Source organism: Schistocerca cancellata, chromosome 8 (assembly GCF_023864275.1).
Source record: "Schistocerca cancellata isolate TAMUIC-IGC-003103 chromosome 8, iqSchCanc2.1, whole genome shotgun sequence".
NCBI classification, from domain to species: Eukaryota; Metazoa; Arthropoda; class Insecta; order Orthoptera; family Acrididae; genus Schistocerca; species Schistocerca cancellata.
Genome location: NC_064633.1, coordinates 245,533,043 through 245,549,663, shown reverse-complemented (window position 1 = coordinate 245,549,663; position 16,621 = coordinate 245,533,043). Strand labels below are relative to the sequence as shown.

The 16,621-nt window shown below is 37.1% G+C and overlaps 1 protein-coding gene across 2 annotated transcripts in view; it reads right to left on the bottom strand.

Annotated features, from left to right (window-relative positions):
- Nucleotides 1-1,649: 1,649 nt before the first annotated feature.
- LOC126094511 (nuclear pore complex protein Nup58) overlaps nucleotides 1,650-16,621 on the bottom strand; it is a 162,148-nt gene continuing 147,176 nt past the window's right edge. For both annotated transcript variants that reach the window (XM_049908920.1, XM_049908921.1), the window contains exon 8: nucleotides 1,650-6,402. In XM_049908920.1, coding sequence (XP_049764877.1) covers nucleotides 6,203-6,402 — 200 coding nt within the window. In that variant the 3' untranslated portion in view covers nucleotides 1,650-6,202. The remainder of the gene's footprint in view (nucleotides 6,403-16,621) is intronic.

Genomic DNA, 16,621 nt, shown 5'->3' with positions numbered 1-16,621 from the left:
TGACTATTAGATTTTCATCTTCCTTTACATACTGAAACACCCATTCAGTATTCTACTATACTTTCTCTATCTCTTCACCTTCTGCTTATGATATTGGCATGTATGCCAGAACTATTGCTGTCAGTGTTGGTTTGCTGTCAATTCTGATAAGAACAACACTATCACTGGATTGTTCACAGTAACTCACTCTCTCCCATATCTTCCTATTCATAACGAATCCTATTCTTGTTATACCATTTCCTGGTGCTGTAAATATTACCTTATATTTGACTGACCAGAAATCCTTGTCTTCTTTCCATTTTACTTCACTACCCGCCACTGTATCTAAATTGAGCATTAGCATCTCTCTTTTCAGATTTTTTAGCTTCCCTACCATGTTGAACCTTCTGACATTCCATGTCCCGATTTGTAGAATGTTACCTTTTCGTAGCTCATTCAATCTTTTTCTCATCGTCACTTCTCCCTTGTTAGCCCCCTCCAGGAGAGAGAAATCTTTTGCCAATAGAGAGATCATCATGACATTTTGTCAACTACAGACCACATGTCCTGTGGATACACATTGTGTGTCTTTAATGGAGTGGTTTCCATTCCCTTCTGCATCCTCATGCCATTGATTGCTGATTCTTCCACCTGCTAGAGTGAGTTTCCAACCCCAAGGGCAAGAGAGTGCTCTAAACCTCCATATGCTCCTCCACCCTCTTTCACAAAACCACTGGTAGCCCTTCTTTTGTCAGTAGTCTTTGGCTGCCATTGCTGATGGTTTTTATTAAAAATGTAAGCAGTGGTGGAGTTTGAACCCAGGATGTTTGGATCATTAGTCAAAGATGCTACCCCTATCCCATGGGTGCCACTGCTAGTGATTCATTAATGCACATTTTCATAACCGTGTAATTCTCATGAAGGTCTTCTCTGTATGAACCATAAAATCTTTGAGAAACCTACTTACTGGCATTATACCTGTATGACAGTTTTGTTGGTGAATGAGGCTCTTCCACCATTACTTGAGCGCTCTGCTGCTAACATATTGTTTCATCAGCATTCATGTTGTTAGTTTCCATGTACTTACTGCTCAGCATTCCACACTGAACAGTCACTATAACATTCTCAAAATGAAAGAATTTAGTAGGATATGTGTTTTGTATTAAAACATGCATCTGGATCCAAAATGCTGATGCAAGATAGTGCTAACTCTCCTCCCCCACTCCCCTGACACAACACAGATATACACTTTATACTTGTCATCCATCAATACTGGATTAATAATGACCTCTCTTCAAATTTCCAATCATTCGTCTTATCTTGTATTCCCATTGCTCTTCTTTCCTTATGTCTTTATCAACTAGTATGCCTATAACGTTTTTTTCATTCATTTCCTAAACTTTTTTTTCATTCATTTCCTATCATATTTTCTTCAGTTTGATTTTTTAGTCTTCCCTCTTTACATAATTTTAATTTTTTCATTTCATTTATGTGCTGACTTTCATATTCACACATTTTGCTTTCGTCCCTTATGAACAGAGACAATTGTTAATTACTTATTAAAACCCATCCACATTATTATTTTCTGTTTACAAATTTTGCACATCCAGAGTGTTAGTATGGCTGATAAGACAAGGAAGCAATGGAATAAAATGATGAGAAAATAAACATTGATAATCAGAGATAATTTTTTATTATTATGTCGATACAAAAATAAAATCCTGAGAAATTATGCAAGTTGATGCAACCTGCTTATACAAATCAGTTTTCATTCAATCAAAACACAGTTGAACAAATTCTCACAATACTGAGATAAACTTGTTCATAAATGATACCTACAATACTGTCAGGCTGCAAACAGCATCTTTAGTTTAAAATTGAAATCAGTGCATAAATGTGATATACGTACCATCTAAAGTTTGGATTCACATGAAGCTTCTCATAAAAATTCAGGTGTGTGATAAACTTTTCACTTGGATTCAGGCAACAACCAGTTTCTGAAGACACTCCAAGGTATTAAAATGAAATGTTCACTCACTCATTAGCCTATGATTATTTTCTAAATAATGTAATATAGTGTGTTATAGCTAAACAGCATATAATACTGTCATCACTATCATGTCAGAGATCATAAATATCAACCAGAACAATACAACAGCAACAACAGTGTCCATCACTTTGGATATTCCTTACAATTCAAATAGACTGGCATTTCTTATGGTAACATACTCAATATCAACAACACATTTGACATACTGCATCTACCTTAATATTCAGAGTGGGATTATACACTGTAAGAAAATCGACATCTATATTACGTACACAGATATATACAAATTTCATTCTTTCAGAGAAACATACTTAAAATGTATGTAATCTAAAAGGAATGAGAAAGGTTACTTAAAAATATTATGAAAGAAAACTGGACTTATTTGGTGCACTCTAACTCTCAGCACAAGATGATGATACATCAATATGAGGAAAAAAACTACCTACAATATGAACTAAGAGATACAATACTTCTCTCAACATCATGGCATACAGGTTCAATAACGTAACATTATTCAAAAGAACACTAACAGGTGAAGAAAACCCTCATTACAACCCTAAAGATCTTGTGTTTAGTACAGCCTGAGTCTGTGTTGTACAGCAACTAGAAAAAACTGCAAGGAATATGAGTGTATCTAAGACAACTGATTCTATTTTGTTCACAGATGTGGAGCCTTTCCAGCTTTAAAGTAACTACAACTTGCTATTATAATAATGCAGTAATATTTTCACAAATAATCTTCACAGGAGGAGAGAGTAATTGCTCTATTCTGGCACTTTTTTTACCATTAACTGCTTACTAACACACACCATCTACTTTGTTAGAAGTGTTTCATAATTCTAAACACAATAAATTTCTTATTGACTTTCCTTGTCACCAAAAACAAAGTGGTGACTTTATTACATGTTCCTTTTTTTCAGGTCATTTTAATGCTGCACACATTCTGATATTTAATTCATCCAGAGTCCAGGAACACAGCATTAGCACTTCACTTCTACGACACCACAGTTGTACCAGTTCACATTTTCATTCCATTTTATGTATGTGTGCTACCAAAATTATAATCATAAGATGGAGATTTGCCGAAAACTTAAGAGTTTAGGTGACAAGTAAACCGAGAACGCTGTTTGCATGGCTATCATCGGGAGAAATTTCCATCTCATAATAGTTAGCACTGTTAAAGAGTTTTCTGAAATTTAAGTTCTGTATGTTAGGGAACGTATGTACTGTAATCAATGTTGGCACCAGAATTCTAGAATAATATCCTGTGATTTTAGAGCCACAAAAGATGTATCACTATGAAACTTATCAAAAATGAGGAGAAAAAATTGGCAATGCATATACCGAAATAAATACAATCAAATTTGCTCAAAGCAATATGGTTGCACCACAAAAAATGTAAATCATGATGGCCAGTCTGGTATTTGACTTTGCTCCTCCCATGAATACAATGTTTTCAACAGTATGCTATCTAGTTTAGTAATGAATCCAAAATCTTCAAGAAAATAATGGCAGTTTTATACATAGTTCTACAATTAGTGACTGTTAATCAAATGAAGCACTGAAACTGGCATCAATATAACATCCTCAAACATCATTTATCAGCACCTTCTTCTTTTCTTTCTCTTCCAGTTTTTGAGACATTCCTTTACCGTCAAATAACAATGGAGCAAAATTATGTAACAAAGTACTTCAATTAACATGAATGAAAGCTATTATTGCTTGGTACAGTTGCTAATTATTTAAGAATGGAAAAAAACATAACTACAAACTTTCTGCTACTATTCGTTTTGGGCCAGTGTTACATTTTTAGAATCGTCATGTTTCAAAAGATAGCCCGCAACATAAATGAATATTCACAGACATGTACTTTCACTTCTGAAATTCAGTTTGCACTTGGAAATACCTGAAACTGTCAATACCATTATCTTACTTTCATTACACAATGAGTTTTAGTTTTCTTTTCCTGTTTGCTTGCGAACATGTCTCTGATGAACAAGTCAGCTTCCTGGAAGGGTTTAGAAAATCTCACAAGATTCTGAACATACTATCTAGCTACTTCACCATCAGTACAGTTGTTCACTTCTATCAAAAGTAATCCTATTCCACAGATTATAAAGCGAACAACAAGCACAGCAATGACAGATAAATCAAAGACATTGGTAGCTGAAATATGTTTTAGTAGGAGGCTTATTCAAAAAGTAAGAGTTGTTGCCTATATTTAAATGTTGGCAGCTCAGAACAAATTTGCACAAATGCAGTAATTATTTACAACTCCACAGAAGCTATTGTTTTGATTCATTAGTAATCGGACATGGGTGAATGTAAATAACAATGGTTGTGAAAATTGTTACTTCTCTCAGTTGTGAAGTGTGTGCTGTAATTAAATTTGGGAGCAAAAGTATCTACAGCTGTTAAATTGATCAGAAGCTGTCTAGTTTATGAGCCTACTGTAATAAGTGAAGGGAAGATTAGACAGTGCTATTGAGACTTTAAAAGTGACAGTACAAATGTATGCAATGAAGAGTCGAGTGGTACGACCAGTACCCAGACCAATAAGAGTGTGCAACACGTTGGACCAAAAACTGCAGTCTGATCAAAGATTGACGAGTAGTGCTTAGGCTGATGAGTTTCCTTCTGCAGAATCCACCATTATCTACTCCACTGTTAAGGAAAAGCTTGGATATAACAAACTATGTGCTGGGTAAGTTCCAAAAACTTTTAGCCACCACCATAAAGAGCAAAGGATATCAATCAAATAAGCATTTCTGAATTGCTACTGACAAGATGAACGATGACGAGATGTGGATGTCCAAGAGCTATGCATAACCAGAACAACAGATAATGCAGTAGCGCCGCACAAAAATTAAAAGAATTCACCTAACCTCCTTAATCGGGTTGAAAAATACAGGCTACAGTTTTTTAGAACAAAAAAGGTCTTTTTTGCTTTACTTCATGAGATATGGGTCAACAATTACAGCTGAAATGTACTGCCAAATGCTCACCAAACTGGTATATGCCATCTAAAATCGACAGTACAGGAAACTGTTGACTGGGGCAGTTCGCACCCATGACAATATTCATCCACGAAGAGTAAAAATCATCATTTCTGTTGACGACTTTTGAATCAATCATCCTACAGTCAAGAATTTGCATTATACTGATTATTACCTCTTCCTGCATTTGAAACAGTGACTTGGCTGACAATCATTAGAGAAGATGATTAACTCAAGACCTCTATTATTAACTGGGTCAATTCTATGCGAAGGCACTGAAGAAGATAGTGTAACGTTAGAAAAAAATGCTTAGATGTGAGCAACAGTTATGTGGGAAAGTGAAGCAGGGTTTTAGGAAACTAAAATCACCAATGAAGGCTTTTTCTAATATATAGACTCACATAATATTTTGTCATACAAATCAAGTAGTATGCTCATTTCTGTTTTACAGTTATGTTCAGTATCTAATATTGTGTTCCACTGTAAGTATGGTAATGGTTATTGTAAATCAATAATAGAAAGAAAGAAAGAGGTAAGAAATGTAAATGAAGCCAAAGAGTCTAAATAAACAAATGGAATGTTTCACAGAGTTTACTTCAAAATATTTTCCTTTGTTCACATTTTCAACAAAAATTTTGCAACGATGATAACTTTTCTATAATAACAGACATACCCAAAATAAACAGAATCATACTTAACAAGTAGATTAGGTCCAATCATTCCTCTCGTAGCTAGGGAATCAAAAACTCTGACAATTTAGGTCCAGTTGTGTACTGCACAGCTCTTTTAACATGATATCAATAATTAAAAGAACTTAAAAATGTTTGTGTGTGTGCCATGACTTTCTTAACAATTCAATACAAACAAACATTTCAAAATTCATAAAGAAAGAGGAAATTTGAGTTTAACCATATAATATCACAACCAATACAAAAAGAAACTTAATTTTCTCCTTTGCTTGGAAAGGAACTGACATTGTGCTGCATATCACACAAGGCTATGATCGCAGCTTTTCATGCATGGGTATACACACATCTTCTAGATGCACAGATATTATCATCATACTTCAGTTTGTTACTTTAACTCTATACAACTTCTAACTAATGGAAGTAATATGGTAAAAAGTCTATTGGGAAGAAACGCATGAAATGCCAGTCTAATTGAATGTAATTTTTTTTCAAATACGCTTTCCTCTTTTATTGCCCACAGGTGGTTTCTGAAGCTGAAAACTTTGATTTTCAACAGGTTGTGGCGTGGAAAGTGCATTAATATTACTTGTAATACCACCAGACAGGAGGGTTGAACCAGATGAAAAGAATTGCTGCTGTGGGTACTGTAGTTGCAATGATGAACTCTGCTGTTGATTTGATCCCCAACCTGCAATGGGAGGAATCATTTCAACATTCCAGCAAGAAACTTAAGAACAACAAATGTCCACTGTAGTATCCTATTATAAGGAAACAACATTCCATCAAAGCAGAAACTACATTCACAGTCACAGACTAAAACACAACAGCTCCTGATTACACATACTAAAAATTCAAGATATTTACATCATACGTGTGTGTGTGTGTGTGTGTGTGTGTGTGCGTGTGTGCGTGTGTGTGTGTCTTTTGAGGGGTATACTACATTAATGTTTACCCTTAAATTAATGTTTAACCTCTTAAATGTTATACAGTTCGTCTCTGTTAATGGTAAAGAAGGTTGTAAACTAATAACACTTTTTCAATACCAGGACTTGGCCTGGCCTTCAGGTCTCAACGAGAGATCTTGTGTGCTGTATGAGTTGCTCTTATCTGCTATCCATCTTCAGGAGTCTCAGAAGTACATTACTGATATAATTCAGTTGATGCTTACTGTCTCATTACCTAGATAGGCTACTAATGGGCTACAATACCATGAGGAGAAGAGTTGTATCAGTACTTTAAAGTCTTATAGTTCACTTCACATTGTACGACATAGAAGTGATCTAGATTAACTGATTTTTTTTGGCCGTTTTCTGTGGGTCAGTCACACTTCTTTGACTCACCATGTGTATGGTCAAGACATGCTTTTCAAATGAAATATAAAATTGTTAACTGACAACTTTTGGCAACCGAGATCATCCTTGGCAGAAATCAGTGTATCTCTTAAGACTGTACAACAAAGAAGAACATAAGTTGATGCAAGAGTCTGCCGAGGTTCCTCCTGAAACACTACTGGCATGATATGTGAAACTCTCACTGCCAGCTCTTTTCTCTCCCAGTAAATTACATTTTGAAAAAATGTGATTTTTGACAGTAATGAATCTGTTTCAATGGAATTTTACCTGTCACATGCAAGTTAAAATGCCATATTGTCCAAACCTGAATATTTCCTTGCCGTTAAGGAGGTAGTGGCATTTCAGGAGTGAAAGAACAAACCTCAAGTAAACAATGGAACATTTCACTGTACTATTAATTTCCTGTATGGCAAGGTCATCCAATAGCTAGACAAAGCCATTTATCTGCACACCAACTGTTAAGTGAAAATTTGAAGCAGAAGAGTTAAAATATGTGAGAATGTTTTAAGCTATTTTCTTAGCACAATGTTTTAAAAGTTTCAGAGATGCTGCCAGCCTGCTTGTCAAACTTTTCACAAAATAGGTAGAAGATTCAGGGTAGGATAGATTCAAAACAAACTTGGGGATTCCATAATATGTATGCAGGAGCTTTAGACATTATTAGGTTTAGGAAAAAATGTACCAAAAAAAGAAGATTGAGTCGATACATCAACTGCTAAGTACATGACAGATCACTCATCTTGGATGTCATTCTGTTTCTGAAACTTAATTCAATGATCGGTTGCAAATGACTGTTTTCTAACATGCTCTCAATAGTGTTTTGCAAAAAGAATGTCGTCTTCCATCCAGAGATTCCCATTTGAATTCGCAAAGCATCCCTGTAGCACCCGCACGTTGATCAAACCTATTGGTAAGAAATATAATGGCAGGCTTCTGAATTGCTTCACTGTCTTCCTTTAATCTGACCTGATGCAGATCCCAAAGACTAACAAAACTCAAGAATGGGTCACTCAAGCGTTCTATACGCAGTCACCTTTATGGAAGAGCTACATTTTCCTAGAAGTCTACCAATGAACCGAAGTCAACCATTTGTCTTCCCTGCTACCGTCCTTACATGCTTGTTCCATCTCTTACTGCCTAGATATTTTATTAACATGACTACCTCTCACCACACCACTAATACTGCATTCAGGCATTAAAGGATTGTTTTTCATACTCATCTGCATTAACTTACATTTTTCTACATTTTGAGCGAGCTACCATTCATCACACCAAATAGAAATTCTGTCCAAGTCATTCTGCATTCTTCTACAATCACTCAAAGATGATATTTTCCTGTGCACTACAGCATCACCAGCATACAGTCGCCCATCATTTATGCACGTAAGGAACAGGAGTGGTCATATATGACATTTACTCAGTGCTCTCTCGACAATAACCGTTTCTGATGAACACTCGCCATCGAGGACAATATACTGGGTCCTATTACACAGTCTTCGAGCCACTCTGGGAACCTAATCTGTATGTTCAGACCTTTATAACTGTCATTAGCAGTCTCAGTGGGGTACTGTATCAAATGCTTTCTTGAAATGTAGGAATACGGAATCTGCCTGTTTTCCTACATCCGTGGTTCGCAAGATATTGTGCAAGAAAAGGGCAAGCTTAACAACTTGTCAGGAACAAATTAATCTAGTTAATAACAGCTGTCTGGTATGTGGCATTATTTTTAAGTTGTTTAGGCAGTTCTACATGAAGAGTGGCACATGCATCTGGTGCCTCTGACACACGCACGGCAGTTTATTTCCCCAAAATCAAATGAACTAACAAAATCCGTTTATGTGATGCCCATTACATGACAAGTAACTGTGCAATGTTTTTACGGCATCTTTGCTACTACACAGGAAAATTATTACATACTTTTACTATAGATACTACATAGGAATCAGCACAATCACGTCAATTTTACCTTATAAATGATTTTGATGGCTCATTTGATGAGCAAAAGCTATTCAGAGAAAACATGGTACTACCTTAATACCAAAGTTGCTCCTCTGGTGATCTCATTAGACTCAGTAAACAAATTAATTCCTCCTCATTACTCTGCTGCCATTAGAAATATTTTAATTCTACAAACACCCCCACTTGTTCAAGTCATATACAGAAAGAGGGGCACAGAAATTAATCCACTGGACTCATATGTAGGAGAAGTGTTCATCCAGCCATTGTGCTTTAGTAAACATAAACATTACTCATGGATTAAGTTTTAAGGCTGTTCAGACTGCTGCCTACGAGGAAGTATGAGAAGTGCTCTGGAATCGTGGGACATGTCAGCACATCACCAATCCCTCCAGCCATTATTGCCCATAGAAGCATCCAGATGATGTTGCTGTTCTCTGTTCCAGAAGTTCCTCTTCCTGCCTCACGAGATGGAGTGGTGCCCTTTCCCAACCTCCCTACCTCAGGAAAAATCTGAGCACGAACTGCAAAATGAACCTAGGTCCTTTCACATCACAGGCAGTTACACCAACCACTTGGCTATGGAGGCATATTAAGGGGAACACAAAGGATATTCTTTTTGAACAGATACAGCCAATTACTTTGCGTTATTTTCCAGTTCAAACTTGTGTGTCAGTTTCTAATGTTCTCATTGATGGAACCTAACCATTATTTTTCTTTTTTCCAGTATACCAGCATAACAACAGTTTTTTTCCCTTTTTGACAACCTATGATCAAGGGAATGAATCAGTTCCAGAAATTATTCCCTGTAGACTTTATTTATGTTCATAATTTACGCTGAGTGTTCTGCAGTATTCCAACCAGTTTGGTACTGTTTCTCAAGTATATATGTCTTTATTTATTTAATTTGCGTTACTTTAAAAAGCATGAAAAAATATTTGAGAGACTGCAATAACTAAATAGTAGTTTTTACTCTCATTTATTTACTTCTATGTAAGAATAGTTATGACACTTTTCTGGGACAAGTGATAAAAAAGTTAATGTTGTGTGGCTGTAGTTTCACTTTCCCAATCATTATTTGGACAATACTTACAGCTGGCCACCACTTTCTTAGCTCTTCACAATCTTTTTAAACGGTCTGCTTTGTAAGCAAGATGATCGTATGGAATAAAAGCAATTCTCAAAATACTATACTTAATAGTTTAAAATATGAGTTTTGCAGCATAAAAGTAGTGTTGTTTGCCTTGGTTTTATTAAGGTTAACCATGCTAATGGAATTATAAAAAGGTAGATCATTTTTTCCACTCGGTGTTCGTCAGGTTTTAAGTTAATCCTAATAATATATAATCAGAAAAGGCTGGAACCTCATTGACTGGAATAGAATTGTGTTCCGTGATGAGTCCCATTTCGAACTGAGCCTCAATGACCAGTGAACATGTGTCTGGAGATTCCTAGGACAGCTGTCAGATACCAACCTGACTGTGGCCCACCAAAATGGCCCAACCACCATCAGTGATGATTTGGACCCCTTTGGTTGTCATGCATGGCACCCTTACAGCAAAGCGATACGTCGACGATATTCTATGCTCCGCTTTGTTGCCCTTCACAGCAAGCCATCCTGGGCTTCCATTTCAGCAAGATAATGCTAATCCCCACACACCTAGAGTTTCTAATGCTTGTCTCCATCCTTGCCAAATCCTCCCTTGGCCAGCAAGATACCCCGGATCTCTCCCCAACTGAGAGCGTCTGGAGCATTAAGGGCAAGACTCTCCAACCAGCTGAGGATTTTGACAATCTAACATGCCAAATGAACAAAATTTGGCACAGTATCCCTCAGCAGGACGTGTAACAAGTTGATCAACCAATACTAAGCCAAATAATTGCTTGCGTTAGGGTCAGAGGTGAACCAACATATTACTGACTTGCTCAATTTGTGAAGCTCTTTTTCTTGAATAAATCATCCAATTTTTCTGAATTTTAATCGCTTGACTGTCGGTACATGTACATCACATCTACCAATTTCCATCCCATTTGGATGATGCCTTTGTTTTTTGCCTTTGTCTTGGATTGTATTATGGGAAGTTTCAAATTGATGAGAGGGCAACTTTTCAGCCTTAAAATTTCACACAATTTCCCTCTGTTTTAGTACACAAAAATGATATTTCATTTTTAGTACTGGTGCATTTTAGCTCAGGGATTAAGTATTTTATCTAGGATGTTAGACTGGACCCTTTCTGCAGTTTGGTAAAAACTGCTTGAAGAAGTGATACAAAAATGATTAGGGACAATTTTGGCGCCGTTCTCTTATCCACCTCGACTGCAGAACACGGAATCTTTCGCAGCACCAAGGAATCCATATAATTCCATGATTGCTTAAGTCACATTACTTCTCATCGGCCTCAGCAATATAGGATCTGCAGTTTAGTAGACTCAAAGGCATGTGCACCCTCTTGTGGACACCTATGCCAATCATCCTCAACACTAACTGACAGACAGTTGTTGTTGGTATTCAACTGTGAGAAGAAGCAACCATCACTTGCTACTTATTTGGCTGTAATTGTTCACACTTTTTCATAATGTTTGCTAGCAAAAATGGATATCATATATATCAGACTAGGTACTCCTTGGTTCACATTTCCACAGCTGTTACTGGTGAAATTTCTAGCTGGCATAGCTATCACTCACGAAATTTCTAGCTGGCAATTTATAACAGACGTTGAATGTAATGGGATGAAAATGAATATCACTCATCTTTGTGATCTCTTCTTCCATTCTGCAGTTACTATGGAGCTGACAAACTTTTGCAACTTATTTGAAAGAAAAGGAATAGTAATTTCTCTTAAGGCTGAAAATCAATAATACTGCAATAATAATAATAATAATAATAATAATAATAATAATAATAGTACCCTGAAGATGCAAGTGCACAAAATTTTTTTTAAATTCACTAATGTACTGAGAATAATCTATAATATGTAGTAGTTGCGAAGTGGCCAATATGTTTTACATCAGTCATATTCTCCACTATTTTTCTCATCCTTTAATAATGTTATACATGCTATTTATTTTTTACATTCTTTTTAGACTGTGTTATCTAACTAGACACTACCATTTTTTTATGTTACCAAGAGTTGGGTTTAGATTTTACATTTTTTTTTATACACTATAAAATTCTAAGAACTTTCTAAAGCAATGACAGAGAAATCATAAAGTGTCCTAACAAACAGTCCTGGTCCAAGCACTTTTTATGTTCAATACAAATGTTTAATTACTTTCTTACACAACACATACTGTAAAGAACAACAGATAAGCAATGAACAAGAAAATGCTACAACAATAACTCTTTGCAGACTATAAGTACAGTGGCACGAGATGTAAGACAACAGTGCTAAATTTAAGTGAAAATATTTGTTTGTTTCAGGTCACTGAAGATACCTCAACAAATTGTGGCAACACACACCTGGTAAATTGAAAATTATGTTTATTTAGTTGCAAATAGGGTGATGACTTGGAGGAAGCCTACCAACCATACTAATGACTATGATTTTTGTATGTCTCCTCCCAATGAACCAAGGAGCCCCCATGAAGAAGGAAGAAACAGACTTGTACATCCTAATACATGCTTTGAAAATATAAGGTAATTGGATGTATAAAAAAAATCTACACGCCAAGCAGCGGTAGGAGAACACATGTATAAAGGATTTAAATTTACAAGCTTTTAGAGCCAGTGGCTCCTTCTTCTGACAGAAGGGTTGAAGGAGAAGGAAGGGGGTGGAGGAAAGAGACTAGTGAGGTTTAGAAAATGGGGAGAGTTTGGAAAAGTCGCCCAAAACCCCAGGTCAGGGGAGAAAAACTGAATGGGCTGAATATGAAAACTGAGTCAACAGTCTTCTTTTTATCACACCATCTGGTAAGTTGCCCGTGAACCAGGATTCTGAGTGGGTTTCCCCAACTCTCCACATTTCCTAAACCTCACCAGTCGTTTTCCTTCACCTCTCTACCTTCCCTTCAACCCTTCTGCCAGAAGAAAGAGCCACTGCCTCAGAAAGCTTGTAAATTTAAATACCTTTACATATATGTTCTGCCGCTGCTTGGTGAGTAAATTTATTATCTATCCAATTACATCGTGCTAATATATGCTTTGCAATTAATCCTGTACCTAATGACAAAGAACTTTTAGTTTCTCAACTTTCTAGAGAGGTTCTGAAAGGAGAAAGGTAGGTTGAGGATTAACAACCTGTTGATGTCAATGTCACTTAGAGATGGAGCCCAAGCTCAGAATGTTTCAAGGACAGGAAAGGAAATCACACATGCCATTCAAAGGATTTAGGGAAAACGTAAATCTGGATGGTTGGCTGCAGATATGAACCGTCACTCTCCCAAACGCTACTCCAGTGTGCTAACTACTACGCCACCTTGTTCGGTATTAGATGTTTTGATGAACTCTAATGAAATCTCAGTAAAATAGTACAATTCGAGATACAAAGACTTCTCCCAAATTATTTCTGCCTCAACTCACAAGATAACACAAAGCAAGCTCATCAGAAATCTAGTATGGGAAAGTAAGACAAAATTATTGGCATCACATTTAAAACATTGGAAATATCTACACCACTCTGTGAAAGTGTCCAAATTTTTTCATAGAACTAAATAATTGGAGGCGTTCTTTAAAACTGTGGGTGACATTAATTAGTTCAGAGAAATGATGATTCAATTGAAGCAATGAATATGGTGCACAGTTTAATCAAGGGCAATCATTCATCGACACTTCTTAAAGGAGTACTTTTATGCAATAAGAGCACATTACTTTCAATTCTTGTGGCCAATGCTACTAATGCAGAAGAAACTTATAAAAATGTGAGTAACATCTTGATACGAGCAGACCATACGAGATACCAGAGGGAATTTTGTGGGGATTTGAAAGTTATTGCTGTATTACACTGTCCAGTCACATTAAAGTGACCACCTGTCAAGAGCCTGAATAACAACCTTTTACAGCATGGACCACTGCAAGACGTGCAGGAAGAGTCAATGAGATTCTCAAAGGTACCAACAGGGATGTGAAGCCATGCCGACTCCAGAGCCGTGGCCAGCTGCACTACATCCTTGGCTGATGATCCATGGCGTGAACAGCCTGGTTGAGGTGGTCCCACGTACTCTTGATTGGGTTTAAATCTGGGGAGTTTGGTGGCCAGCAGAGTATGTTAAACTCATTCTCTGCTCTCCGAACCACATATGTACACTGCGAGCTATGTGACACGTTGCACTGCCATGCTGGTAGATGCCATTGTGCCAAGGAAAAACGAACTAAATGTAAGGGTTCCCCAGACCATAATTCTCCCTTCTCCTGCCTAGATCCTCGTGAAGATTGTTGCAGCTTGGTTCACGTGGCCAGTCATTGCTCAACAGTTGCACATCTATACACCAGTGCACACCTCCACAATCATCATTCACCCCTGTCATTTATATCCTGTGGTGCACGACAGTTGCCTAGGGACTGGTTTTGGATAATGTCACTTTTCCATGCGTGGTATACTTTAAACATGGTGGCATGCGAACATTTTACACATTTGCCATTTTGGAAATGTTTCCAGTCATACCCTGAAAGCTTATGATCATGCCCTTTTGGATGTCAGATAAATTGCTCTATTTCTGCATTATGAGAATGACTGCACTGTTTCCGCATCCCATGAACAGACTTTATATACACACCATTGCTAGTGCTGCCACCTGCTATCTGTGAGTGGTTATTGCACATTGATGTCAAACATAATTGGTGGTCATATTAATGTGACTGAACCATGTATTACAACAGCAATCTGATTGCACCAATTACATCTGTATCCTGTGCAAGCAAGACAGGCAAGCTATGGTAAATACTATTAACAAACAAATGGCCGAAACGAGTGTCAATAACTCCAGGATTAAAAAAAAAAATGTTATACAGAAACTACTGATAGAGTCAAGTACAGCTACGTTTCTGGCATTACATATAAAATTATGTCTTTTGAAGACTCTTGTAAAATCTGTAAATACAGACGTCCCTGAATTCAGAAAATGTGCTAAAGAGAAGATGAAAAAAAGAACATGGCAACACTTTAAAAATGTTTTGAACGATTTTCTGGGAAACTTTAAAGCAGAAAACTTTAAGCAACTTGTGTATGAACTGATGCACTCAGATTACTAGGTGAAACCCAACATTTCATTAAAAATGTGCTTATTGCAATCACACCTGAACTACTTCACTCAAAATTGCTACAGTGGGAGTGAAGAGTATAGTGAGCACTTTCATGGATGTTATGCTGATTGAGCGAAGGTAGCACAGATAATGAAGTGCTGCCAGTTAAGTAATTTCTACTTGTTGGAAAAAAAAAAAGACATTTCCACAACACAGTACCAGAGGTAAGCCAAAAAAAGAACACTCTTACATATCTGACTTTTTTCCATTATATATTTTCTTGTGAGATACTGCAAAAAACATAATTTCCTCAAAAATAAGGGCTCTTCAATTAATTATTATAATTTTTGTGTGTTATGATACTAAAAATAAGTAAAAATCATATTCTTTTTAATACATAGTGATTAGTTTCATCAACTCAGTGGTGTGTACATTACAGCCTATCGACCGTATTCGGCCAAAAACTATGCCACAGCAGAAGCAAGTTGCAACAAAGCAGGCCACAGGCAGGCAAGAATTAATTTAAGTGTTGCAAAGCAAAACACAGTCATCAGGCATTGCAAAGCAGAGCCAGCTGGGTGCCATACAGCAACAGCCACTGCTGCAATATGCTAGTGGAAAAATGAAAGCCTTTCCTCACTTGCCACCACATAATTGTATGGACTAGGTGCCTTAAGACCTAAACAAACACAGCCATTCATGTACTAAAATATTCTCATCTTAGTATCACAGCCTACACCACAAGCGTGTTAATAACTGGAGCGAGATTCCACAATGCAGTAAAGAGTCTGCTGTTGGACCACAGAATGGGGCAACCTGCCCCGAGTCATAAGAGCAGCTACGGGTGAGCAGAGATTTGCCCACTGGCTGGATGGAGGTCATGGCCGCCTCCATGGTATCACAAGCTTCGCTGCCACCACTGTCGCTGACAACGGCATCAGAGTAATATCACATTGCACTGTCAGCAATGCCAGAAGTCTACTGTTTCACATGACAGGCAACTGGACACTTCCACAAAGTTGTTCCCGACTTACTATGACTGAGGGCTGAAATAAAGAAATTAATTCAACAGACCTACTGTCATCCTGAAGTCTCATCTCACTCTCCACAGGTCACAATTCATGGGTTATCTAACAATGGTGCAAGATTGCTGACTTCGCCTTTTTAGAGTAACATCTATACCTACAGCCTATGGTACGATGAATCCAAAATTTTTGATTTTATTTTGGTCATGGAGAAAAGGTTTGACAGTCATACATTTTATAATGTAGATTTTATTGCAAACAGAGAACCAGTGGACTTGCCTAGTTTTAGAGGTAGTGGAAGTCACAATTGGTTAGTGCCCCCCCCCCCCCCCCCCCCACAGACACACACATCCATCTGCACATACACAGACACAAGCAGACATTTGTAAAGGCAAA